Source organism: Oryx dammah, unplaced genomic scaffold (assembly GCF_014754425.2).
Source record: "Oryx dammah isolate SB20612 unplaced genomic scaffold, SCBI_Odam_1.1 HiC_scaffold_20, whole genome shotgun sequence".
NCBI lineage: Eukaryota > Metazoa > Chordata > Mammalia > Artiodactyla > Bovidae > Oryx > Oryx dammah.
Window position 1 is genome coordinate 47105819 of NW_024070204.1, and position 25077 is coordinate 47130895.

Here is a 25077-nt window from a genome sequence, read left to right on the forward strand (position 1 = left end):
CTGATGTTCAGACTACCTGCGCTTTGTTGCAAACTTCTATATAACCTGATTCCTCCCCCCACCTCCTTGGAGCAGTTCTCTCAGGGTCACTTGAGATGCTGTCTCCTGGGCCTGAAGTCCTAAAAATTTCCACCAAATAAAACACAACTCTCAACTTTTAGATTGTGACTATTTTTTAAGTCAACAGGGTCACCTGAAGATCAGGAACATATAATCTTGACTGAGAACAAGGCTACACAACAACATGCATACTGTAGGGAACACACACACTTGATGCCTATTTCAACCAACCATGCTTAAATATACACTTCTCATAATACAAAGCACAGACGATAATGAATTGGTTAAGACAGAACCAAAATTTAGTGTTCAGACTCTCACCCAGAGTACATGGGGTGAGTAGAATTAAAATTCCGTTCACATGAGAGCAGGTGGTTATCTTAGGTGGTTTGTCCAGCCTTTGGGAGGGAAGCTGATTAAGAGATGGCTGCATGGAGTCAGTGGAGAATCACCTCCCCTGGGTCCCCAGTTGAGAGGCACCGAGCTCCAAGGTCTTTTCCACCCTCAGCACTCTCCACTTCTCCCCATGGCTCTGAATACCACCTAACTGAGTCTAACCCTCTTGACATGTGCCTCAGGGCTCTCCAAAGTTGGCCCCTAAGCACCCTCCAGCACACTCTGTCCACCTGGGAGCCTCATGAACTATTCCTTGGCCCCCAGAACACCATTCACTTCAGTGCCTTCTCATCATTGCCATATAGTCCCGTTTTGCTTGCATTTCTTTGCTTTCTCTCTCCACCTCTATTATCTCCCAGCTTTCTCTCTATCCTAAAAGTCTAGCTTAAACTTTATTCCCTCTGAGAAGCCTTCAATTAGAGTCAAATGTGACCATTCTGCACACCCACAGTATCATTGTTAAAGTGCTACATGAAAGACAAGAAGAGTACAGCTTATATTAAAGCTCATGTGCCTAACTCCCCCACAGCAATTCTTGGAGGCAAAAAAAATACGTCTTCTTATCATGGAAACCTTACACAGTAACTTGAACAGAGTAAGTTTTTAGTAAATGGATTCAAGTCACTTGATGAGGTGAAATCCTTAGAAGCAAAATGAAGCAGCAACATGCGTTCTTAGCTTACTGGACAAAGATATCCAAAGATGCTAGATAGCTGCTCATGGTTTCCATCCCGAAGACAGTGTGTTCCTAGGAGCTTATAAAGGAAATAATGGGGATCTGAAAGATACTTTGCAGTATTTTTTTTAAGTATGGAAATCATTCTTTTACTCATGGTAAGAAAGCAAACTATCAGTAATAACACTCTAGTAACTCACTGAGGATATTTAAGCAATGACTAGATGACCTCTCTATGGAGTTATCATGAAAGGGCTTCTCCATCTGCTGGGAGGTTGGAGCAGATATCTTCTAAGGCCCCATCACTTCCCAAAGTCCGTGAATCCAAGTGATAAATAGCCGATTTTTTTCTTATCCAACATATCCAAATCCAAATATATTAATTGAGAGTTATTACCTGTTTCCTGGTAAATTTCATCAGCTTTACTCTTGGAAAATGAGAATTTTCAACATAACCATGTTTCGGTGGTTTGAGTAGAACAAATTCACAGTCAAATCCCTCAAAATGCTTGCTTGGAATTCTGAAATAGTCTTCTGGAAGCGCCTTGGAGCCACCTTCCTGGACTGTGAAATTTTGTACTGCCAGAGGAATATGTTTAGGGACAATATCCACCAGGATTTCAAGTCTGCTCACAGCTTGGAAGCCAATCATAACATCCAGTATAAAACGGTCCTGTTGTTGGTCAGGCATTGTCTGTACATAATGGATGTAACCATCATCAACATCCTGCTGCGTAAACATCAAAGGGAACTTCTCTGTACTCACGCTACCCTCCTCCGGTAAAGTCCTTCGAAGGTATCCATGCACTGGCAGAGTTCTAACAATGAACACTGCCTCTGAAGGAACAGGGTCTTTGTGCATAGCCTTGAGTGCACATTAACAACACAGAGACACAAAAAGAAAAACATTAATCTATGGAAAAGTCAAGACCCTTGATGAACCAAATTTTTTTCTATTAATGTTCACAAATGGCTTAAGTTACAACCCAGGTTAAGACACCGTTTAAGCCTGGGTCTGTTCTGGTAACCATGCTAATATTTCGAATTTCAGTCCTGATCACAAAGACAAAGCAACATTTGAACAGTTACTAATGTATTATCAAGACATCGTTCACAGTGGCAAGAAACCTAGGACTCTGAAAGAAATAAAATGGTATCTACAGAAGGAACAAAAGATAGTAGAAGAAGTAGCAGATAAAGTACTAAAATTGCAAGACTTTAAAGGAAAGTCTATTTTTAAACTAGCTCAGCATTTTGAATATACATTTAATTTACTGATTCAGCAAAATTCATCTCAAAACTTTATGTGACAGATTTCGAGTCCATGAACTATGTACACCCCCTTGTGGTGAAACTTAAATTCTCTAAGATCCTGAAAAATAATAGAAAAAAAAGCTGGTGGGCTCCGTATCTCTTGGTCAGAACTCATTATTCAGTAAATTGCTCTGACCTGAATTCATTTCTGCTGCTGCTACTGTTCAGTCGCCCAGCTGTGTCTGACTCTTTGCAACCCCATGGACTGTAGCCACCAGGCTCCTCTGTCCATGGGATTCTCCAGGCAAGGATATTGGAGTGGGTTGCCATGCCCTCCTCCCGGGAATCTTCCCGACCCAGGGATCGAACCCAGGTCTCCTATACTGCAGGCAGATTCTTTACCACTGACCCACCAGAGAAGTCCAAATTCATTTCTACTTAATGTTATTGGCTATATTTAGCAAGCAGGCAAACTCGTTTGCAGTCCTGAGGGTAGATTCAGAATAGCTTGCATTTGTGGCTAATTGTCATAAATCAGTTTACATACCCTGCACAGACTACTCATTCTCCCTTAACTCTGATCAGCAGGGCTGTGCTGCTAGAGACTCTCAAGTCGGAGCTTCAGGAAACCAGGCGACTTCTGGTGTGAAGTCTCACCCTTGGCATTCCCCAGGTCTGGTCCAATTTATCCATCAATTTCAAGAAACTACACAAGGCCACATTCAGAGCTAAAGAAATAAACTATGTAATATAGTATCCTCATCTGTTTTAGGAATCCTTTTTATGTCTGTTAAATTACACGTTTATACCCTGCTTCACCACATTACAAATGTAACTCAGATCAAATGAAATATTGGCAGTGTTGCCATGAGAAATGAAAAAAGTAATGACCTCTTCATTGACTATAATATATACATTCCCTCCTCCTTCGCAGGTTATTCTACATTATAAACATATATGCATACTCGTGTGATCATATGCACACAGCTTTAAAATGAAGGGAATTTAGGATTCATTATATTCCATTTCCAATAGAACAATTAGCAGTATCAAAATCATGGAACCATCTGGCTTTTCTTCTCAAAGGCATCTGCATTTTTAAAAAGTCATTCCAAATACCAGGAGAGAAATCAGCACAAAAATAGCTCTCAGGAGCAAACAAAGAGATCATTTGTCCCTGTGGTTCCAGAGGGGGGAGAATGCTAGGAGCTGGGACCAGCACTTACCTGAAGCCTTCCTCTACTCAGTTTTACTGGTTTTCCTTCTTCAACCACAAGGGTCTTGCTGTGCAGAATTCGCGTGTGCTGTTGGTGGCTTTCTGAGTCCACCTGCACGTAGACTCCCACATATAAATGTATATCTTTAACTCGCACTGTTAGGTTGAACATATCGAAGCTGCCACTGCCGTCATGCCTGTAAATCACATGCCCTTGCTTCAAGTCATGCATGGAAAATGAGCCAGGCGCTGAGCTGCTGACCAGCACTCTGCCGTGCTTTGGGGGCTGCACAATATGGAATTCGACCTCGTGGTCTGTTCTGACATCTTGGTTTGTGGTGACACTGAGGTTGGCTGTCGTGAGGCTGCTGTCTTTTCCTCTCCGTACGAGCAGCCCCGTGTTGTTGACTACACGGACGTAGGGGTCTGACACGCTGACCTCGAGGAGGGATGATGTGTAGTGGACACCATCCGTCACGAACAACACAAAGCGGGCTGAGTCTGCACCCCGGTGCCTGAAGAGCACGCGTCCTTCCCGCAGGTCCTCTTGCCTGAACTGGTAGAGTTTCTGCGCTGGGTCACTGGCTTGTACCAAGTCCCCGTTTGGGATGCCCCGCCGGATGTAGAGCAACTGCCCGTCGTCAAAATCTGAGTCAGGGTCATGGTAGCAGAGATCTGAGAGGGTCAACAAGCGCTGGCCGTTCCGCACAACCTGAAAGACCTTATCCACCATGCGCACTGGTTTCTCGTCATTCTTTAACTCCACAGAAATGGTGACTTTGATTTCTGTAGACAGATGCTCCATGTCAAGATCCCTGAACGCTCCCTCTTGGTCTGGTCCTGCGGTGGAGGCCACGAGGAGGAATTCGTCACTCTGGGTCTCAGAGTCATCGTGCTCATATATCAGCCGCTCACCCAGGATGTCTTGATCCGTGAAGGCAGTAATGTTGTCCTGATTTCCAGGAAAATCTGAAAAGCGAATCAGTTTCAGCTTCCCGTGTTGCGGACTCTTGGTGACTGTATATTGGAAAGTCCGATTGTCTAAGGTTTGAGCAAATAATTCCGACTTTGTGATTAATTTCCCTTCTCCCTCTTTTACAAGTAATCCTCTGTTCGTTACAATAATGTGCCTCCTCTCTGCTTTAAAGTTGATTCTGAAAGTATAATCTGTTGATTCTATGTGTTTTGCAACCATCAAGAACCTGAAAATATCTTGTGAATGTTCCCTGGGCCTCTCCTGTGGTTCATAACTTATCTTACCATCTGTAATGTTTTGTTGGCTGAAGACTGAGTTTGTCTGTAGAACTTCTGTGCCAAGTAACAATTTTCCTTTCTTAGGTGGGGTCAGTAACTTAAAATGCAGTTCCCTCTCAGCTACTTCCACCCCCTCTGTCACGGCCTGTAAGTGATTGGAATTCAATACGTGCCTGTTTATTTTACTGATCTCAAGGGCAACACTTTTCAGAAGGGTAAACTTTAGCCACTGTATCCTAATAGGAAACACCAGCTCTTCGCTGCTTTTTCCTTCTATGTCAACTTTAAATTTAAAGTGATCCGTAACATTTTCTAGTTGCAAATCTTTGAATGTAGTACAGTACCGGATCTGACTCCGATCAACAGAACGCTGAGAAAAGGTACTGATTTGTTTCCACTCGCCACCTGGCCCTTGCTGCTGAATTTGGCCAAAGCGAGGCGGATAAGTGATAACATAACGGGTGTCCACCTCACGGCGTTCACCATTAACCTCCACTGACAAGTTGCTCTGTGTAATCAGAACCGAACCACCCTGCTGTACGGCCACACCAGTCCGATTGACCACTGCCAAGTCCCAAGGAAGAGCCATGACCCGCAACACCACTGTACTGCTAACCAGCTCTCCATCATTTGCTCTCAGAAGGATCCGGGAGTTTGGATGGCCCCTGTGCACATAGAAAATGTTGCCATCTCTTAAATCCCCATATGAGAAACCACTAATGGCTCTCCCGGGATCATTGATGTTTTCTAAAAACCCAGCATCTGAATTGAAGTTGCCAAGCACTGAGACACTAAGACTCAAGGAATCTGTGTCTGGGTCTGAAACATGTATGATATTTGGAGTCAGTCGTTTCTTAGAATTCTCAAACACGAGAAGCAAGTTTCCTTCAGGGAGCTTAAGGTTTGGGGGATCATTTACTGGAATGACAACAATGTTAAACACATAAGAAACATGTCCTTGCAGATACAGTGGCACTTCCCTCTTGCTGTTGGAAGAGACTGAAAATGTGAAATAATCCCTAGGTTCTTCTGAACCGTCATGGACATACCAAACGTTCCCTTGCTCCAAATCCAACAGAGTGAAAACTTTTTCCAGTCCTTGCTCGGGGGAAACATCTAAACGAAGGAACCCATAAACAGGCATCTCCTTTATTTTAAAGAGTATCTGAGACTGATGGATAGCCAAATCCTTCAGCTCCATATCCACCTTCATATGCCTTTGTTCCAGTAAGGCTTGCCCACCTTCTTGGACCTCCAAGTTATTCAGGACCAAGAAATAGCTACTCACATCTTGAAGACTACGCTTGCCTGCCTCAGAGTCGGCAGTGGAAAGGGGAACTTCTGCCAGCAGCAGTTTCTCCAAGGTTGTTGCAAAAGGGTTTTCATTATCACTGCTCTTCGTTTTACACCCAGCAGATATATCTTTGGAAACAAAGGCATCCTTTAATGCTCTCTTTTCTGAGTTGGCTTCCAAGCCTCTTAAGCACCCTTTAAAAGAGATTCCTCCAGCAGATTTCCCAGGCACAGAGGCAAGTCCTAACCTCCTAACTTCTTCTCCCTTGTGTCTATCAAGACCTCCCACAAAGAGAGGGCCTGCAGATACAAACAGTTTGCTCTGCAAAGGCAGGTTTGTCCTTACTCTTTGTTCATCCACCATCAGGCCCAAGTATCTTTCAGTGAATCTGAGTTGAATATCGTGCCACTGTTTGTCACTAATTAAGCTGAAAGAAGAGAGCTGAGTATCACTCCTATTCCTTCCTACATGAGCCTTCAAAAAACCTTTAACTATTTCCAAAGCGACAAAATCTCCTTCCCTGCCTGACTGAAATAAAAGCAAGGCTTGTTGAGTACCAGTCTGCAAAGCAAATTCCAACAGCCCATCCTGTTGGACCTTCCACTCTGGGAAGGTGACATAGGATCTGGAGCTAAAGAAATTGATGGCTTCATCCTCCCCTGCAAAAAATTCATCACTGCATCCTAGTGACACCTCATAAACTTTCTTAAAACCAGGGTAAGATCTAAGAGAGGAAAGGATCTCCCTCTGGTTAAACACCACATCCTCCACACAGCCACGGAAATTGGGGAGCTGTCCATCAAGATATGAGACATCAAGTCCATCGTGGCCCGCTATGTAGACTCCATGCTGAAAGTGCAAATTGTGCATCCCACCAGTGATCCGGCCAGTCATCTCATAATGTTTGTCAATAACCAGAGAGACATGATCCTTAACACAGTACAGTTCCACTAAATGCCAAGCCAAGTCATCCACACGAAGTCTTTGCTCAGAAAGAAGCACTAGTTCACCTGTCCCCAAATTCACTCTCACCTGAAAGACAAAGAATCATAATTAAGCAATCTCATCTCATAGTGTTTTATTGACAAAACATGGCCATTCACAAAGATAAAGAGAAACCTGGACAAGGAAACCCCTTCCCACATTTATGGACTACATATTGAAATTAAAATGTTTTGCATTGGAATATTTAAGACATGATCGTAACATTGGGGAAGATCTCAACCCTTACATGTGGCATCTGATTTTATTGTAGTGAAATAACAATAATCACGTGTTTTGTTCTCTTTCTCTCGCTGTTTTTCCCTCCAGTAATTGAATCATTGTACATTTTTAAAGATTAAAAAAAATCTTACCCTTAAGTTTCCTGATAGAAGTTCTATTATACAGTAGTCATTTTCCCCAGCTGCAAGAAAAAGTAATCCCTGTGGTTTGCTGGTTTGAAATTTTAATTGAAGAGATAGCTCAGAGGAAACGTCTATGATATTGAGCCTCACGTAGCTTTCACCGTAAAAAGATGCTGTAGGGGAAAAAAAAAGTCAGTAAACTTATTACACAATGACTGTTACACTTATATTGTCATCTCCCTACAGGAGAGACCCTGCTGAAGACAGCTGCCTTACCCAAGGCCACACCTGCTTCCTGGGATAGCCCACAGATCTGTCTTGGGGGTATAAACACTGTGTTCTCTTACTCCAACTCAGGACACTTCTGATGGATCAGTCCCTCTTCAGAACTCTCAAGAGGGCTGAGGCTTCTACTGAAACTGAATTGCAAATCTGCTTCTCTATATACCCAATTCTGCTTCTTTCTCTTCTAAAGGGGCTAACCCCAAGTCGCTGATGGTGAACTGGTGTGTAGTGAAAGGGAACACATTAGCCAGCTCTGAAATATCAACCTATGAGAAATATAGGGCAAGTAATAGCAATGAGAACAATGGAATTGCATGTCTATTGATAAGTTTGAATGAAGCTTTGGAAAAGATAAGGAAAAACTAAGAGAGATTAGCTGACAATTACAAGGCAGGTGTGAAAGCCAAAGGGCTTCCCTCGTAGCATATAAAGTCTTTCTCATCTCCTACAGCAGGTGGGCAGGGGAAGTTGAGACTCTCACCCAGAAAATGGCATTGTCAGCTTCAAACAAAGTTCAAGTTCCAATCATATCAGGCTGCCTCTAACAAGTCCAAGGCTTTGTTTGGGAAAGAACGGAAACTTGACTTATGGGATGGGGACATCTGGATTGATGCTCAAATACCCTGTGTTCCTAGATCCCTCTGAACACTCTGATCCTGAAGAAAAGACCCATTCCCTGATTAAAATGATCCTCCCTTTGCTGAAAGAGGATGCAGAAACCTCTCCCCACAAATAACATGTAACCCCTGAAGACACACCCCCACCTCTCCTCCTGACCACTAGACCCAAAAGCCTAAGTCACAACATAACTCTAGTATGGAGACATGACTAGACCCTACGGGAGCTGCAGGACGTATCCAGAAGATAGTGCCAGCAGGAAATGCACACGGGACTAAGGAGACCTAATCCAGGGGGCAGGAACATAGAGTTAAATAGGGAGACTTTGTAATACTTTTGGGGGCACATCCCCAGGGATGCAGGATGTGACCTGCTGGCACAGACTGCTGTAAATGAGGTGGACTCACAGCTAAGGTAGATCCTAGAAGCACAGAAAGTGCGATGACCCAGTCTGAGACGCGCATGACAGAACTGCCATGACGGATGGATGCTGGAAGCAGAGATTCAAGGGACAGAAGTGGGACATCCAGCACTGAGCACGGACAGGACCAGAAGTCACGAGCAAGCCACATGACATGGTGGCCTGGAACTTCACGTCATCGCCTTTCTTGCGTCAGCACCTTTTCCTCAGCTTGTGAGTCTGGTTGCCTAGTAAGGGAGAAACCCCTTACTGCCAGCTGATGGAAGGACCAAACACCTAAGCCTGGTTCACGGCTGAGTCAGCATCATCACGTGCATGCAGACTGGAAATGGATCCCCACTGCACTACAGCTGCTCTTAGGCGAGGCCATGAAACCACCAGTGAGGGAAAATTCTCCCCAAGATAAAACTATGGGTAGTACATCTAATCATTTGGTTTATATGGAGCCAGAAGTGGCTTGAGGTTAGAATAAAGACTGATAGGTAGTAGCAAACAGCCTGGCCAGATGGGCTTCCTGAGTAACCCAGGCTGCAATGCCTGCTTCTCCTCTTTGTTCCCACAACATTGTGCATTTCTTTATCCTAGCATTTGCCTGGGGGATTAAAATTGTTTATTCATCTATCTCCTGCACCAGTCCATGAGTTTCCTATGATAAGGGACTCCATCTTTTTTGCCTTCCTCTCTCCAATACCTAGCATAGTACCTGGCACCCAGGTGGTATAACAGATTTTTGGTACCCCATTTAGTTCTCTTTTAATAGGTTGGTACATCCATCCCCCAGCTGATGAACTCTGTTATCCAGAAATTTCAGTAAAATCATACCCTCTGTCCTGGAGGGTGCCCTCTAGCCAATGACTGATCGAAAGAGGTGTTTTGCTCTTCATATTCCAGAGCTGAGATGAGACCCCATCTTTGCTTGGTTTCTTTTCCTGCCCTCTCTGCTTCCATCACTTCCTTCAAGTTCTCTCCTGGTAGCACTCACTCAATTATTTACTCCCACAAGAATCCTTTCCTAAGCCTCTCTCTCTAGGGAATCCAATCCAAGCTAGGCAGGTATCAGGCAATCATTTATTGAACCAAACTGAACTAAACAATAAACCTTCATTTTATAGTTGAGTCAAGTCAGGCCTAAAGAAGCTTATGGACTTAGGTAAAGTCAAAGTTAATTTGAAGCAGAGCTAAGACAAAACCTAAGCGTAACCAACCACCAAGCCAGTGTTTTTTGTGTTTTTTTTTTTCACCAAGGTACAGAGTTGATACAGAGATGAACATGATCTCTTTCAGACTTCCTCAGATATGCAGAAGCATCCTTTTTCCTCATTAAAAATAGCCATTAATAATTAAATTCAATAAAACTAGAATATAGAGACACAGTCATAAAGTTGAAAAAAGCAATTACAAATCCACTAGCTTATCCTTCTGGCTCTCCCGTTACTGAAACCCCCCCACTCCAATTTTTGACAGACTTAGAGGGTGTATTGTTAAGTTTTCAAAACCAGGAAATGTTTTCTAAATCATAAAATCTACTGCTGAGAATGACTAAGTAACCTTAATAAACAACATCCCTATATTTTCCCATGTTTCACCTCTGGCACTGAATCAATCCCAGTCTCAGCTGGTGGCTAGAAATTTCCATTGCCTCGGGGGAAAAACAAGGAAACAGGTTTAAAACTTCTGGCCTGACAGCCTGAAACCCCATACTTCCAAGTCAACCCTAACTTTTGTGGTCCCTAGTAAGTGCCTCAAAATCAGAATAAAAAGCAAGTAGAAGCACAACTAAAACTGGTTTCTAGAAAAAGAAAGGCAATCTCTACCTGCAGTGAAGGGAAAGGTGTGTTTGGGTATTTTACAGGAGGGTAGCGAATCAAGTTGAACCAAAAAATCACAGCAACTTCCTGATTTTGTGTCCTTAAATAAATGGTGAAATGTCTGAATAGAAACCAAAGTTTTGCCGTGAGGTAAAATACTTTGTGTGGAAGGTTTCTGTAATTTCTCCCAGGTAGGTGACCATATGATTCATTTTACATACTTTATAATTGGTTTCAATTCCTTCTTTCAAACTATATCTTCCTGGATTTTTGTTTGATTTTGGCTTTACGTTCAAGTTTTTTGGCGTTTACTGTGTGCCAGGTACTAGGAAGGGTTGGTAGGAGAATTAATAAGACAAAGGAACTCCCAATCTATCACAGGAGAAAATTGTTTAGAAAAAAAGAGGGTATCCAAGTGATAATAGAAAGTACTAGAACAGAAGCTTGGCTTGAGCCCAGTGGGGTATGAGGGAAGGAGCAATCCATTAAGGTCTCTCCCTGGCAGATGTAAATATCCCATCCCATGTGCATATTCCGGAGAAGGCAATGGCACCCCACTCCAGTACTCCTGCCTGGGAAATCCCATGAGCGGAGGAGCCTGGTAGGCTACAGTCCATGGGGTCACAAAGAGTTGGACAGACTGAGCGACTTCACTTTCACTTTTCACTTTCATGCATTGGAGAAGGAAATGGCACCCCACTCCAGTGTTCTTGCCTGGAGAATCCCAGGGACGGGGGAGCCTGGTGGGCTGCAGTCCATGGAATCTCGACAAGTCGGACACGACTAAGTGACTTCACTTTCACTTTTCACTTTCATGCATTGGAGAAGGCAATGGCACCCCACTCCAGTGTTCTTGCCTGGAGAATCCCATGGACAGAGGAGCCTGGTGGGCTGCCGTCTCTGGGGTCGCACAGAGTCGGACACGACTGAGCGACTTCACTTTCGCTTTTCACTTTCATGCATTGGAGAAGGCAATGGCACCCCACTCCAGTACTCTTGCCTGGAGAATCCCAGGGACGGGAGAGCCTGGTGGGCTGCCGTCTATGGGGTCGCACAGAGTCGGACATGACTGAAGTGACTTAGCAGCAGCAACAGCAGCAGCATGTACATATTCTGTCCACACAGACTGTTTGGTCCTGGGAATTCAGTGGTGACTGGAAAGACTATATATCAAGCAATTACAGTTGCCTGATTATTAACCAGTAAATTCAGACCACAACAGAAGCACTGGGCCTTGTCAAGGAGGGTAGATGGAGGAAAGGTGTTTAAGGCAAGGCACTGGCTTCTAGGAAGAGCTGGTGAGGGGTGGAGGAAAGGAAGAGGAAAGAAAAAAAGTGGGGAGAGATAGAAGAGAGGAACCAGAAGCCCAGTGTGGATGAGCACAGTATAAGAAGTGGGCAGCCAGGATAGAAGCTGCAGAGCCTGCAGCTTCCAGAGGCACGAGGGGTCAGGGGGCAAATACCACTGCATCCATTTGAGGCCTTCCCTGAACTTCCAGTTCAAAGTGCATGTGCACAGCCACACACACACACACACACACACACACGCACGCACACACATGCATGTTTGCAAAGGTAGACACCCAGTCCCAGTACCTGACTACTCCCTTCAAGACTCTTACTTGAATCTCTGATTATCTTCTCTATTTGTTTTCTGGGTTATTATTCGGTCCCAACACCACACCACTCCAAACAGAAGGTAAGACTCGAGGTCAGGAGCCTTTGTTGATCTTGATCACAGCTTCACCGTGCACACAGCAGTGCAGGGCACATTAGGCACTCTGTAAATGATGGCTTAGAAGCCAAGCTGAAGAGTTTAGACTATCTAAAGAGGGCCATAAAGGGGTCACACAGGGACATGACATAACCAGATTGCAATTTAGAAGAGGACTCTGGCTGAAATGCAGAGAAGGGACTCAAGGGGATGGTAGGGTGGGGAGAAGCAAGCAGAGGGGAGAGGTAGGCAAGCTAAAGAGATATTTTAAAAGTAGGATTGTCAGGAGAGGGAAAGGAAGAGGCCAAGGGGGCAATCCAAATTTCTGGTTGAGTAGCCAGTTATTAAGTGAGGGAACCTGGGAGGGGAGCTTTAGTTTTCCTTTGTTTCGTTGTGTATATATGACAGGAAATTCTCAATAAACGTTTAGGGAGTAAATAACTGACTGATCACGTGGATCCCGACTTACAGGGGTGGGTGACTTACAAGCCATATTAAGAAGGTTGAACCTTACTCTGCAGACAGTAAGGAAGCATTATAGTTTTCAGCTGGAAAAAGACATATCAGTTCTGTGTTTTAGAAAGATCAGTCTGGTGACTATGCAAGGGCAAAACAAGAATAGGACAGAAATTAACCAGGAAAGTATTTTAAAGAAAGATTTCAGAACTGTTTGCTTTCACTGAAATTAGAATTGTCTTTTCATAATACAGTATTTTTGGTAACTTTATATCATGCCTTTTTATGTACTATGTTTCTTCCAAAATGTTCTATAGATGATATGGCATAGGTGTAGAATATTATTTTTTAAATTAAAATAAAAACGACGAAAGCAAACTTCTCTGCTAGAATATTTGCATTATACAGACTCCTAAGATGAAGTCCTAAGAGAAGGGGTGAAGTTATAAAATAGCTCTTATTCATACTGTATCATTTGAGTGGAATAACTTCACTTGGAAAGGAAAGTCACATTCTACCCCACAAATGCATCCGTAAGAGCCTTGACAGTGTTTCACCATGGTATTGATGGCCCATACTTTATCAAACTGACGTTGAGTATTTATTCAAGAGATCACTAACTTTATGCAGTAGCTTCCCAGGTGGCGCTAGTGATAAAGAACCCGCCTGCCAAAATGCAGGAGACGCAAGAGACGCTGATTCCATCAGTCAGGAAGATCTTCTAGAGGAGGGCATGGCAACCCACTTCAGTATTCTTGCCTGAAGAATCCCATGGACAGAGGAGTCTGGCAGGCTATAGTCCATAGAGTCACACAGAGTCTAATATGACTGAAGCAATTTAGCTCACATGCGCACAACTTAATCCACAGCACTCTAAGAAAGAAGAAAACTTACAAATGTGAAAAAAATTAGCACAAATATCTAACATGCCCTAGGAGGCCCAACCTCCTTTATTCACTGAAAGCAAATCCCAATAGGGAAAGTTCTAACAGTCTCTCCCACAAGAGTCAGTTCACTAACATTTAAATTAAGAAAGAAAATCAATGAGTGAATAGATATTTGCTCCACAGCTGCAGGCTGGGCAGCTGACCGGGTGTTCAGTAGGCTAGGAGGGTGGGATGGGTCCCTGGCTCCACATCTCTATACTAAATGTGTTGTTGATACAGTTGGGAGGGTGGCGGAGAAGCGAGTAGTAGGCCCAAGGCCACTGTGAGGATGGAAATCTTAGATTTCCAGGAACAGCTGGAGCAATCCACAGCCCTGGAATCCTGGCTATTGCAGAACATGTTGCACTAGCCTCTCAACTTTCATTCATTCCCCAAACATCAGTCTCCATGCCCACTGTTCAGGTTGCAAGAGAAAACCAGCACTTGCCCTGCCCATACCCCCTCTCAATGGGGCGTTCTCTAGGCCTGCTAAAAATGGTCATAAAGATTGTGTCCTGCACAACTGCAGGGGGAGCTAATCCTGTAGACGTTGTAGATTCCTATAGAAACCCCTAGAATTGAGGTAGTGGTCATCCTGGTCCCCAGCCACCTCGGGCTGAGCTGACAGCTTCTTCCTTAGTGACCGCAGAGCTTATGTCCTATCCTGAATGCTCCACAAGTGACACTCAGACATTTCTGTGTCTGTTCCCGCGCTGTCTAGGAGCTCTCTAGGCCCAGCCATAGGCTCCAGAGTGAGTGCTGGAGCTGGGCTCGCTCTGCTCACGGACAGAACCTTCTCTAAAGCTCCCAGCTCCCTTGCTCTCTGATGCCATGTGCCTTCTCCTGACAATGAGAATCAAATGGCCCTTGGAACTCTGCTCAATGATATGTGGCAGCCTGGATGGGAGGGGAGTTTGGGGAAGAATGGATACACACATATATATGGCTGAGTTCTTTTACTGTCCATCTGAAACTATCACAACACTGTTAATCATCTATACTCTAACATAAAGGGCTTCCCAGGTGAGACTAGTGGTAAAGAACCTGCCTGCCAATCCAGGAGACATAAGAGACATGGGTTCGATCCCTGGGTGGGAAGATCTCCTGGAGGAGGGCATGGCAACTCACTCCAGTATTCTTGCCTGGAGAATCCCATGAACAGAGAAGCCTGGAGGGCTACAGTCCATGGGATCACAGAGCTGGACACGACTGAAACGACTTAGCAGTCATGCATACTCTATTATAAATCAAAAAGTTTAAAAACAAACGGAATTAAATAGCCCTTTATATGATCTCTTTCTAGTTCAGACACTCCCTCCTATTGCTGGTGTTAGGGCTTCCCTGGTGGCTCAGCTGGTAAAGAATCTGCCTGCAATTCGGGAGACCTGGGTTTGATCCCTGGGTTGGGAAGATCCCCTGGAGAAGGAAAAGGCTACCCACTCCAGTATTCTGGCCTAGAGAATTCCATGGACTGTATAGTCCATGGGGTCACAAACAGTCAGACATGACTGAGCTGCTAACAAACTGCCACTAATTTAATGGCTTAAAATGACACACATTGATTGTCTTAGAGAGTTCTGGAGTTCACTGAGCTAAATCAAAGTGCTTGAATGCCTGCATTCTTTCTGGAGGCTCTGGGGGAGACTCTGTCTCGTCGCCTTTTCCAGCTTCTAGAGACCATCACATGTCTTGGCTTGTGGCCCCAGCCAGCAATCATACCACTCTGACCTCTGCTTCCATCACACCATCTCCTTCTTTGATTTGACTCTCCTGTCCTCCTCTTATGGCACCCCTATGATCACCTTTAGGGCCCATTGAGATAATTCAGGATAATCTCTCCACCCTCAAAATCCCTAATTTGATAACATCTGCAAAGTCCCTTTCACTATGTAAAGCAATATAATCCATGTTGAACGAATTAAGATGTGACTATCTCAGCGAGAGTATCTGTAGCATCCCCAATCTGCTTACCAGACAAGGTGACTTCCTACTGTGATGAGACTCCATAAAGACATAACACCCTGTGTCACATAAAGACTGAGAGCAGCATTTATCTAAGCCTTTGTCAACCATAAATTAACACTGCCATCTACCTCTACGAGGACTAATCAGTTGCTACTGCAGCTGCTGATTTTCAACAAAACACCCACTGCAAGGAGTTCAGGGTGGAGAGTAGAAGTGAGGCATTCTGTGCTCTGAGAAAAACTTGTAGAACAGGTCCTCAGATAGTTAGATATTTTCAGGAGACGATTTTATAAGCCCATTTCTTGAGTCTCCTCACATCTAGTAAAGAACTAAAATCCTTCATGGTGACGACTGCTCCTTGTGACTAGCAAAAACCTTCTGTAGAAAATAGCTGCTTGAGTGCATGCGCTCCACCTTCACCAAAATCACGTATACACTGACCTTCCCCACTACCTCTATTGGAGCGGTTTCTCAGAGCTATCTGAAATGCTGCCTCCCTGCTGTCTCCTCATTTTGCCCCAAATATAAAACTTAACTTGCAACTCTCATGTTGTGCGTTTTTTAGTCGGCATCTTCAATTAGATTCTTCAAAACAACAGCCCAAATCACCCAAGGAAGAAAGATAAACTCACATTACGCATCTGGCTAAGCAAGAATATATTCTTCAAAGTGCCTGAAAGCAGCTTTTGGTGAGACCTCAGTATCCAATATTTGTCATGCAATTAGAGTCGAGGGTGAAGAACAGTATACATGTTAAATTATATGCTATGGAATTCTTCATTCTGTGCTCACTCACTCAGTCGTGTCCAACTCTTTGTGACCCCGTGGACTGTAGCCTGCCAGGCTCCTCTGTCCATGGAATTTTCTAGGCAAGAAAACTGGGGTGGGTTGCCATTTCCTTCCCCAGGGCTTCATTCAATAAATCTCCTTTATCCATAACCCTTTACCCCTCAATGGATATCTAACCTATTGGGTCTTTCTCATGCCCAAGCTAATCGCACAGATGAAGAGGACAGGAGAGTCATTAGTAGGAGAGAAGGGAAATGAGCGTCTATCCAGTAGTTTCCAGGCTGCCATGTCTTGCCTGTGTGGAGGTCTTGCCTGCATGTGTGATCAGTCACTTCAGTCACGTCCAACTCTGTGACCCTATGGACCGTAGCCCACCAAGCTCCTCGGTCTGTTAGGGGAGGCACACTGACTGAAAGTGCCCATCCTGGCCAGGCACCATAGTAACTGTTCGCATGAGTTGTTTTACGACAGGAGGTCCTGGTAAGGAACACGGAACTAATAAGCCACCACCAACTGAAAGAGTTCAGGAAAGGTCAAAAGGAGACACCACATGTCCTACCACCTCCCAGAACCCTCCTCTCTGGCATCCATCTTGGCTGAACAAGGCGTGCACCACCAGGAAGGACTCTGAGTCAGATGATTGGCTAAAGACAACCCGAAAACTAATTCCATCACCATAAAACCCAAGACTATGAGCCACAGAACAGTCTTGCTGACTGGCAGAGCAGTTCTCCTGGGTTCCCTTGTCCTACCGCTCTCCACCCAGGTGTCGTTTCCCAATAAAATCTCTTGCTTTGTCAGTAGATGTGTCTCCTCAGACAATTCATTTCAAGTGTTAGACAAGAGCCCACTTTCGGGCCCCGGAAGGTGTCCCCCTTCCTGCAACAGGTCCATGGGATTCTCCAGGCAAGAATACTGGGGTGAGTTGCCCTGCCTTCCTCCAGGTGATCTTTCCAACCCAGGGATTAAAACCCTCCCCCCACCTCCCCCACTCCCCACCCCTGTGTCTCCTGCATTACAAGTGGATTCTTTACCCCTTGTAAAGAATTCTGAAGAAGCAATTATCATCCCAGTTTTACAAAAGCAACATCAAGACCAAGATAAGTAATTTTCCCAAAGTCACTCTGAGAATAGGTGATGACACCCAGATTAAAGCTCAAATCCACCTAATTCCAAAGCCATAGGCTTCTCATCACCCTACAGGGACCACTCAGATCCCTGGCCGTGACCATCACCACCTCACCTACCCCCCAACACCATTCACTGCCCACTCAGATCCCCCTGGCCTGCAACCAACACCTTCCCTCTCAACAATACACCAAAGCCACAGCCACACTGGCCTCACACCTGGACTCCTGTACCCTCCAGTTGCTCCCTGCCTGCCAGGCAGGAAGAGGCCAGGAAGCGGGCAGAAAAAAGATTCTGGAAGGAAGAAGATGAAGAGGGAGGAGCTCGCAAGTGCCCCAAACAGCAGGATTGACTGTGCAGTGTCAGAGGAACTTGGAAGCAGGTCCGCACAGGGGTGAGAGCCAGGCGTGCCCCAGTACAGGGCCAGGCGCTGTACATCACTCCAGAGCTCCTTGAGAAATCGCCTAAAGTGAAGTAAAGAACCCTTCCGAACTTAATCCGAAGACCACAAGGGCTTTGATTGAGAATACGTTCTCAAGACTCGAAGAATGTCTTTTGTTATAAACAGAATTAAATTTCAAGGAGCCAGAGAGGGCGTGAAGGCCCCAGTGCCCAGCTCAATGATGTCAAAAGTCACTGTGCTTTTACTAGTCATCTTTGACTTCCGAAAGTCGCCAAGGAAATGTAAAGCACCTCTAACGAACGGGATCCAGAAAATGTCTGCGGACGTGTGAGGGGACTTAGGTAACGAGAGGGCGGCTGCTGCTGCTGCTAAGTCGCTTCAGTCGTGTCCGACTCTGTGCGACCCCACAGACAGCCTCCTACCAGGCTCCTCTGTCCCTGGGATTATTCTCCAGGCAAGAACACTGGAGTGGGTTGCCATTTCCTTCTCCAATGCATGAAAGTGGAAAGTGAAAATAAAGTCGCTCAGTCGTGTCCGACTCTTGGCGACCCCATGGACTGCAGCCTACCGTCCATGGGATTTTCCAGGCAAGAGTACTGGAGTGGGCTGCCATTGCCCTCTCCAAACGAGAGGGCAACCACCCACAAAAGAAACTCGGCGAGCAGTTTAAGGCCTCTTGAGGGTCACGAGCAGTCCAGGACGGGTCTGGGTAGGGCAGGGCTGGAAAGCCTGAGAAGGGAGGACGGCAGAAAGCCTTCCTTCTGCTCCTTCGAGTGCCGCCGAGAGTCCGGCCCCAAAGCCCAGACCCGCGGCGCAGGGCCCGCCCCCGGGGCTGGCGAACTGGCCGGGACCGGAGGGGCCGGGCCGCGCGGGGCGGGGAGTCGGAAGTTTTCCGCGGAGGCGACGGAGCCACTGCGCAGGGCCGAGCGGTCTCCTCCTCCGGCTGCCCGGCTCCCAAGGCCCCGCCTGAGAGTCCAAGTCGCGCTCGCTGCGGGACTGGCCGGGCCACGGGGTCTCCCGGGGCCCTCGGATCACAGGGGGCTCCCGCCGGCGCCCTCCGCCCCGCTCCCCACCGCTTCCAGCGGGCTCCGCGCGCGGCCAGCCGGGGAAGGGACGGGGAGGGGAAGTGGGGAAGTTGGGGGCGCGTACCTCCAAGCGCCCTGCGCGCCCCGCAGAGCCCCAGGAAGGCGGCGAGCAGGATGAGGCGGCGGGCCCCGAGGCGCCCCATCCCGCTGCAATAGGCCGGAGCTCCGAGCTCGCTCCCGGGTGGCTGCTGAGCTACCTGCTTCGGCCCCTCCCCGCCCGCAGCAGGGACCCGGAGCGGGACCAGGGGGCGCCGCCCCCAACCAGCGCGGGGGCTGGGCCGGGGCGGGGAGAGCGGTAGGCAGCCCGCAGCTGTTGCGCCCCATCACGCTCCGCCCGGCGCCGGGGTGCACGGCGCAGACACGCGCCGGGGCCAGAGCGCCCCGGCAGATTCGGTACGGAGAGAGCACGAGTCGCCAGCCCTGCGCGGCGAGTTCTGCGCTGGAGTTGACTGTGAGTGCGGGCGCTGATGAGAAGTGGAGAATGGAGGGGAAAGCATTCCTGGTGGAGGTAGGACCTTACCGAACACGACTTTAAGGTGCCAGAGTGAGCGCCAGCTTATTGCTGAATCCCCAGTGCTGACCTGGTGCATAGACACCAGCAGATGAATAAGAATTAAACACCAATTGAGCCTCTATTACTTCCTTCTGGAAATGGAGATTGCAGCAAATCTCTAAGGCCCTTCCAGCTTTACCACTTTCACGTTCGAATTCGAAACAAATGGAAAGGCTGTCCACGAGGAATGTGAATGTTAGCACAGAGAAGGGTCCCGCCCTGGGCTGGCTGTGTCCTAGCCAAGAGCTGGAGGTGTAGCTGTGCCTGGGGTTGGAAGGGCAGGCTGAACTAGGCCATGGAGACTTTCTCCTGGCAGGCTCAAGTAACCACAGAAACGTAAATGCACAAGCAGTGCTGAGCGAGATTGCCCAGAGAGCCCGAGATGGTCACCAGTGTCCCCAGGGAGCCTCTACTCAAACGCCATCCCTGGTTAAGGACAGAAGCTTGGTTCCTTAAGAGACCTGAGGGCAAATCACGATTCAGGTATTATTAGGTGACCTTGGTCTGTGACCTTGAACAAATCTTTTAATTGTCTCAACTTCTGTCTCCACTCCTGTAAAAGGAAGGTAATGATGCCGATCCCATAGGTGGGTTGTGTGGTTATTCCAGCCCATGAGGACTGAGTGTTGAGCACGGCGTCTGGCTTGTGGTAAGAACTCACTGGGCAGTCTTGTTATACCCAGGACCCCAGCCAGGCCCATGGGGCTTCTCTGACCAGTTTGGAACAACTCTGGCTAGCACGCACTCCTGAGAGTGAGCCATCTTTTCTCTTTCCTTCAGGATGGAGTGCCGTCTCATTTTCCTTCCATGGGCCTAGCCGTATGTACTATTGAAGACAGAAAAAAAAAAAAAAAAAGACCGGGAGCTGACTTGTGGCTCAGATCATGAACTCCTTATTGCAAAATGCAGACTTAAATTGAAGAAAATGGGGGAAAACTTCAGGTAAATCAAATCCCTTATGATTGTACAGTGGAAGTGACAAATAGATTCAAGGGATTAGATCTGATAGAGTGCCTGAAGAACTATGGATGGAGGTTTGTGACATTGTACAGGAGGCAGTGATCAAGACCATCCCCAAGAAAAAGAAATGTCAAAAGGCAAAATGGTTGTCTGAGGAAGCTTTACAAATAGCTGAGAAAAGAAGTGAAAGGCAAAGGAAAAAAGGAAAAATATACCCATTTGAATGCAGAGTTCCAAAGAAGAGCAAGGAGAGATAAGAAACGCTTCCTCAGTGATCAATGCAAAGAAATAGAGGAAAACAATAGAATGGGAAAGACTTGAGATCTCCTCAAGAAAATTAGAGATACCAAGGGAACATTTCATGCAAAGACGGGCACAATAAAGGACAGAAATGGTATGGACCTAACAGAAACAGAAGATATTAAGAAAAGTGGCAAGAATACACAGAAGAACTATACAAAAAAGATCTTAATGACCCAGATAACCATCATGGTGTGATCACTCACCTAGAGCCAGACATCCTGGAATGCAAAGTCAAATGGGCTTTAGGAAGCATCACTATGAAAGAAGCTAGTGGAGGTGATGGAATTCCAGTTGAGCTATTTCAAATTGAAAAAGATGATGCTGTGAAAGTGCTGCACTCAATGTGCCAGCAAATTTGGAAAACTCAGCAGTGGCCACAGAACTGGAAAATGTCAGTTTTCATTTCAATCACAAAGAAAGGCAATGTCAAAAAATGTTCAGCGACCACACAATTGGACTTATCTCACATGCTAGTAATGCTCAAAATTCTCCAAATGAGCCTTCAATAGCACGTGAACTGAGAACTTCCAGATGTTCAAGTTGGATTTAGAAAAGGCAGAGGAACAAGAGATCAAATTACCAACATCTGTTGGATCATAGACAAAGGACGAGAGTTCTGGAAAAATATCTACTTCTGCTTTGTTGATTATGCCAAAGCCTTTGACTGTGTGGATCACAACAAACTGTGGAAAATTCTTCAAGAGATGGGAATACCAGATTACCTCATCTGCCTCCTGAGAAATCTGTATGCAGGTCAAGAAGCAGCAGTTAGAACCAGACATGAAACAACAGACTGGTTCCAAATAGGGAAAGGAGTACATCAAGGCTATATATTGTCACCCTGTTTACTTAACTTCTATGCAGAGTATGAGAAATGCCGGGCTGGATGAAGCACAAGCTGCAATCAAGATTGCTGGGAGAAATATCAATAACCTCAGATATGCAGATGACACCACCCTTATGGCAGAAAGCAAAGAGGAACTAAAGAGCCTTTTTGATGAAAGTGAAAGAGGAGAGTGAAAAAGTTGGCTTAAAACTCAACATACAAAAAACTAAGTTCATGATATCCAATCCCATCACTTCATGGAAAATAGATGGGAGAACAATGGAAACAGTGACAGACTTTATTTTCTTGGGCTCCAGAACCACTGCAGATGGTGACTGCAGCCATGAAATTAAAAGACACTTGCTCCTTTGAAGGAAAGCTATGACCAACCTAGGCAGCATATTAAAAAGCAGAGACATTACTTTGGCAACAAAGGTCCATCTAGTCAAAGGTATGGTTTTCCCAGTAGTCATGTATGGATGTGAGACTTGGACCACAAAGAAAGTTGAAAGAAAGTGAAAAGTGTCAGTCTCTCAGTCATGTTCAACTCTGTGACCACATGGACTGAAGCCCGCCAGGCTCCTCTGTCCACGGGGTTCTCCAGGCAAGAATACTGGAGTAGGTAGCCATTCCCTTCTCCAGGAGATCTTCCTAAACCAGGGATCAAACCCAGGTCTCCTGCATTATAGGCAAATTCTTTACCATCTGAGCCATCAGGGACGCTTTGATGCTTTTGAACTGTGGTGTTGGAGAAGACTCTTGAGAGTCTCTTGGACTTCAAGGAGTTCAAACCAGTCAATCCTAAGGGAAATCAGTCCTAAATGTTCATTGGAAGGAGTGATGCTGAAGCTGAAGCTCCAATACTTTGGCCACTTGATGCCAAGAACTGACTCATTGGAAAAGACCCGGATGCTGGGAAAGATTGAAGGCAGGAGGAGAAGGGGATGACAGAGGATGAGATGGTGGGTTGGCATCACTGACTCCATGGACATGAGTTTGAGCAAATTCCGGGAAATGGTGAAGGACACGGGGAAGCTGATGTTCTGCAATCCACTGGGTCACGAAGAGTCGGACACGACTGAGCAACTGAACTATACTGATCTGAACTACTGAAGACGCCGTATGTCATCCATGTTCATAATCTCCAGCGTCCCCCACTTGCCCATAGCCAGGCTGATTTTCCTGGGGCTGCAGAACCTTGGGCCAGGTTGGTGGGGGTGGTAGTTCTACCTCTAGATGTGTCACGGCTTCCACTTTCTCTCCTATAAGATGCAAAGATTGGTTAGATGATCTGTACATTCCCTCTAGGTCCAAAAATTTTATGATTCTGATTTGTCATCTTTGGCATCAGGATAGCTTTGCCATTTAAATAGAGCCCTTTTAATTAGTGCACAAAGAATCGCTTAATGTTTGAATTTCTTTACTTCAAGCAGTGATTGCCAATAAACTTCGAGCTTTTAATTTAGAAAAATCATTCAAAGTGTCAAAAAGAGACTAAGAATTCTCTCTCTATAAAGTACCACTTGCTCCTCTTCTTTAAATTAGTTCTAATCTATCACATAAGTTCTTCAAAGACTGAATGAAGTCTCCAGCCAATTTCTGCAGCAGTGAAGTTGGCTCTAGAATGATGAGAAATTATCATGCTTGGTTGTTATGGAAAGCCCCATGATAAATATTGTGACTCTAAGGATGTTTATAGTGTCTGATCAGGAAACCCACCTATGTAACCCACCTATAGACATTCAGATCTAATCATCTGGTCATTTTGACTGGCATTCACCTGCTATGCCCCAGCAACAGGAATTATTCTGTTCAGATGTTAACCTGAACACTGTTCTCTGAGGAATGAAGATATGGAGAACAGAGAATGAATATAGAGATGGACATTCATTCAACAGTATTCACTGAACTCTTCCAAATGGAAAAGGCACAGAAAAGATGTCATTCACAGAAATGAATTAGAGCCCCTGCGTCCAAGGAAGTTACAATAGAGAGGAGTTGGGACTTCCCTGGTGGTTCAGTGGTTGACTCTGCACTTCCATTGCAGGGGCCATGGGTTCAGTCCCTGTCCAGGGAACTAAGATCCCATTTGGCAAAGCCAAAAACTGAAATAAAATATAAAAATATTGAGAGGAGTATAAGACAATATAGCAGTAATTTTAATAAGGGTACATTAGAAACTGGGCTTCTCTGGAACTGTCCAGGCCATACATCTCTGATGATGTGACTGGCTTGAGCAGCCATGTCTCATTTACATGACCACCCTCCCTTTGACCCCCACCCCACCATGACTGGGGCAGGGTGGGTTTCTCATCTAAGGAGCATGGACTCCAGAGAAAAGAGTGTCAAAGCTGATTCCTTCTCAAAACTTTCATCCTAGAAGCATTAAGAATGAAATGATTGGTGGTGATCTCAGACCAGTAAGTCATGTGGAGATGGCACCTTAGTGAGCACCAGCTGAAGACCCATGTCCGCAAGGGTCTGGAGGGACCATGAGTCAGGAGAGGAAGCTGTTTGCCTCTTTCTAGGTCTTTGCAGAGAGAGGATTGGCACCGGGTCCCAGAGAAAAGGTGATTATGAGGGACCATTAGAGAGACAGACCGTAAGTTGCTCCCCATTGGCTTTCTTAGTCCCTTGAAACCCAGATGTACTTCCTGAGTTTTGTTTCCATGAGATTCTTCTGAGTTCTCTTGATAAATCCACATTTTACTGAGTTGGTATACAACTCTAGCTTCACAAATTCACGTGTGCACAAGTGATAATTTTCTACATTTTTTTAAAACTCAACTTGATTTCTATTTTGACCTCTCAATTTGCTGTGAACGCAAAACTATTTCTCAGTGAATTGAAGTTTTCTCTCCTGCATTGCCCTGTGTTGTGTTATGTCAAAGTGCCATAGACCTTATGTAGTGCCAAAACAGGAATGACTGAGAGAAGGGGTGTGGCAGCTCTCTGATTTTGGATGCCTCCACAAGGACACCCATGATGTTTTGCCATTTGCAACAACATGGAGGGAACTGGAGGGCATTTGCTTAATAACATAAGTCAGACAAAGACAAATGCCATACACTATCATCTAGGTGGACTCCAAACAACAAAGCAAATGAATGAGTATAACAAAACAGAGACAAACTCACAGATACAGAGAACAAACTAATGGTTACCAGTGGGGAGACAGAAGGGAGGAAGGACAAGAGAGGGCTAGGGGGTTAAGAGGTGCAAACTACAATGTATAAAATAAATAAGCTACAGGGATATTTGGCACAGTGCAGGGAATATAGCTGATATTTTATCATAACTATAAATGAAGTATGGGGCTTCCCTGGTGGCTCGGTGGTAAAG

The 25077-nt window shown here is 45.6% G+C and overlaps 1 protein-coding gene and 1 long non-coding RNA gene across 2 annotated transcripts in view; one reads left to right on the forward strand and one right to left on the reverse strand.

Moving 5' to 3' along the window:
- Positions 1-19236, reverse strand: part of LOC120879392 (chondroitin sulfate proteoglycan 4-like) — a 72092-nt gene extending 52856 nt beyond the window's left edge. Inside the window, exons 1-6 of the mRNA XM_040262390.1 lie at positions 18654-19236; positions 8807-8889; positions 7945-8047; positions 7506-7669; positions 3613-7182; positions 1530-1997 (exon numbers count right to left, since the gene is read on the reverse strand). Of these exons, the coding sequence (XP_040118324.1) occupies positions 1530-1997; positions 3613-7182; positions 7506-7669; positions 7945-8047; positions 8807-8889; positions 18654-19236 (4971 nt within the window). The remainder of the gene's footprint in view (positions 1-1529; positions 1998-3612; positions 7183-7505; positions 7670-7944; positions 8048-8806; positions 8890-18653) is intronic.
- A 226-nt stretch (positions 19237-19462) lies between these two features.
- On the forward strand, positions 19463-20484 carry LOC120879506. Its single transcript, XR_005724804.1, has 2 exons — positions 19463-19601; positions 20427-20484. It is a non-coding gene; the product is annotated as an uncharacterized LOC120879506 (long non-coding RNA).
- The last annotated feature ends 4593 nt before the right edge of the window (positions 20485-25077 follow it).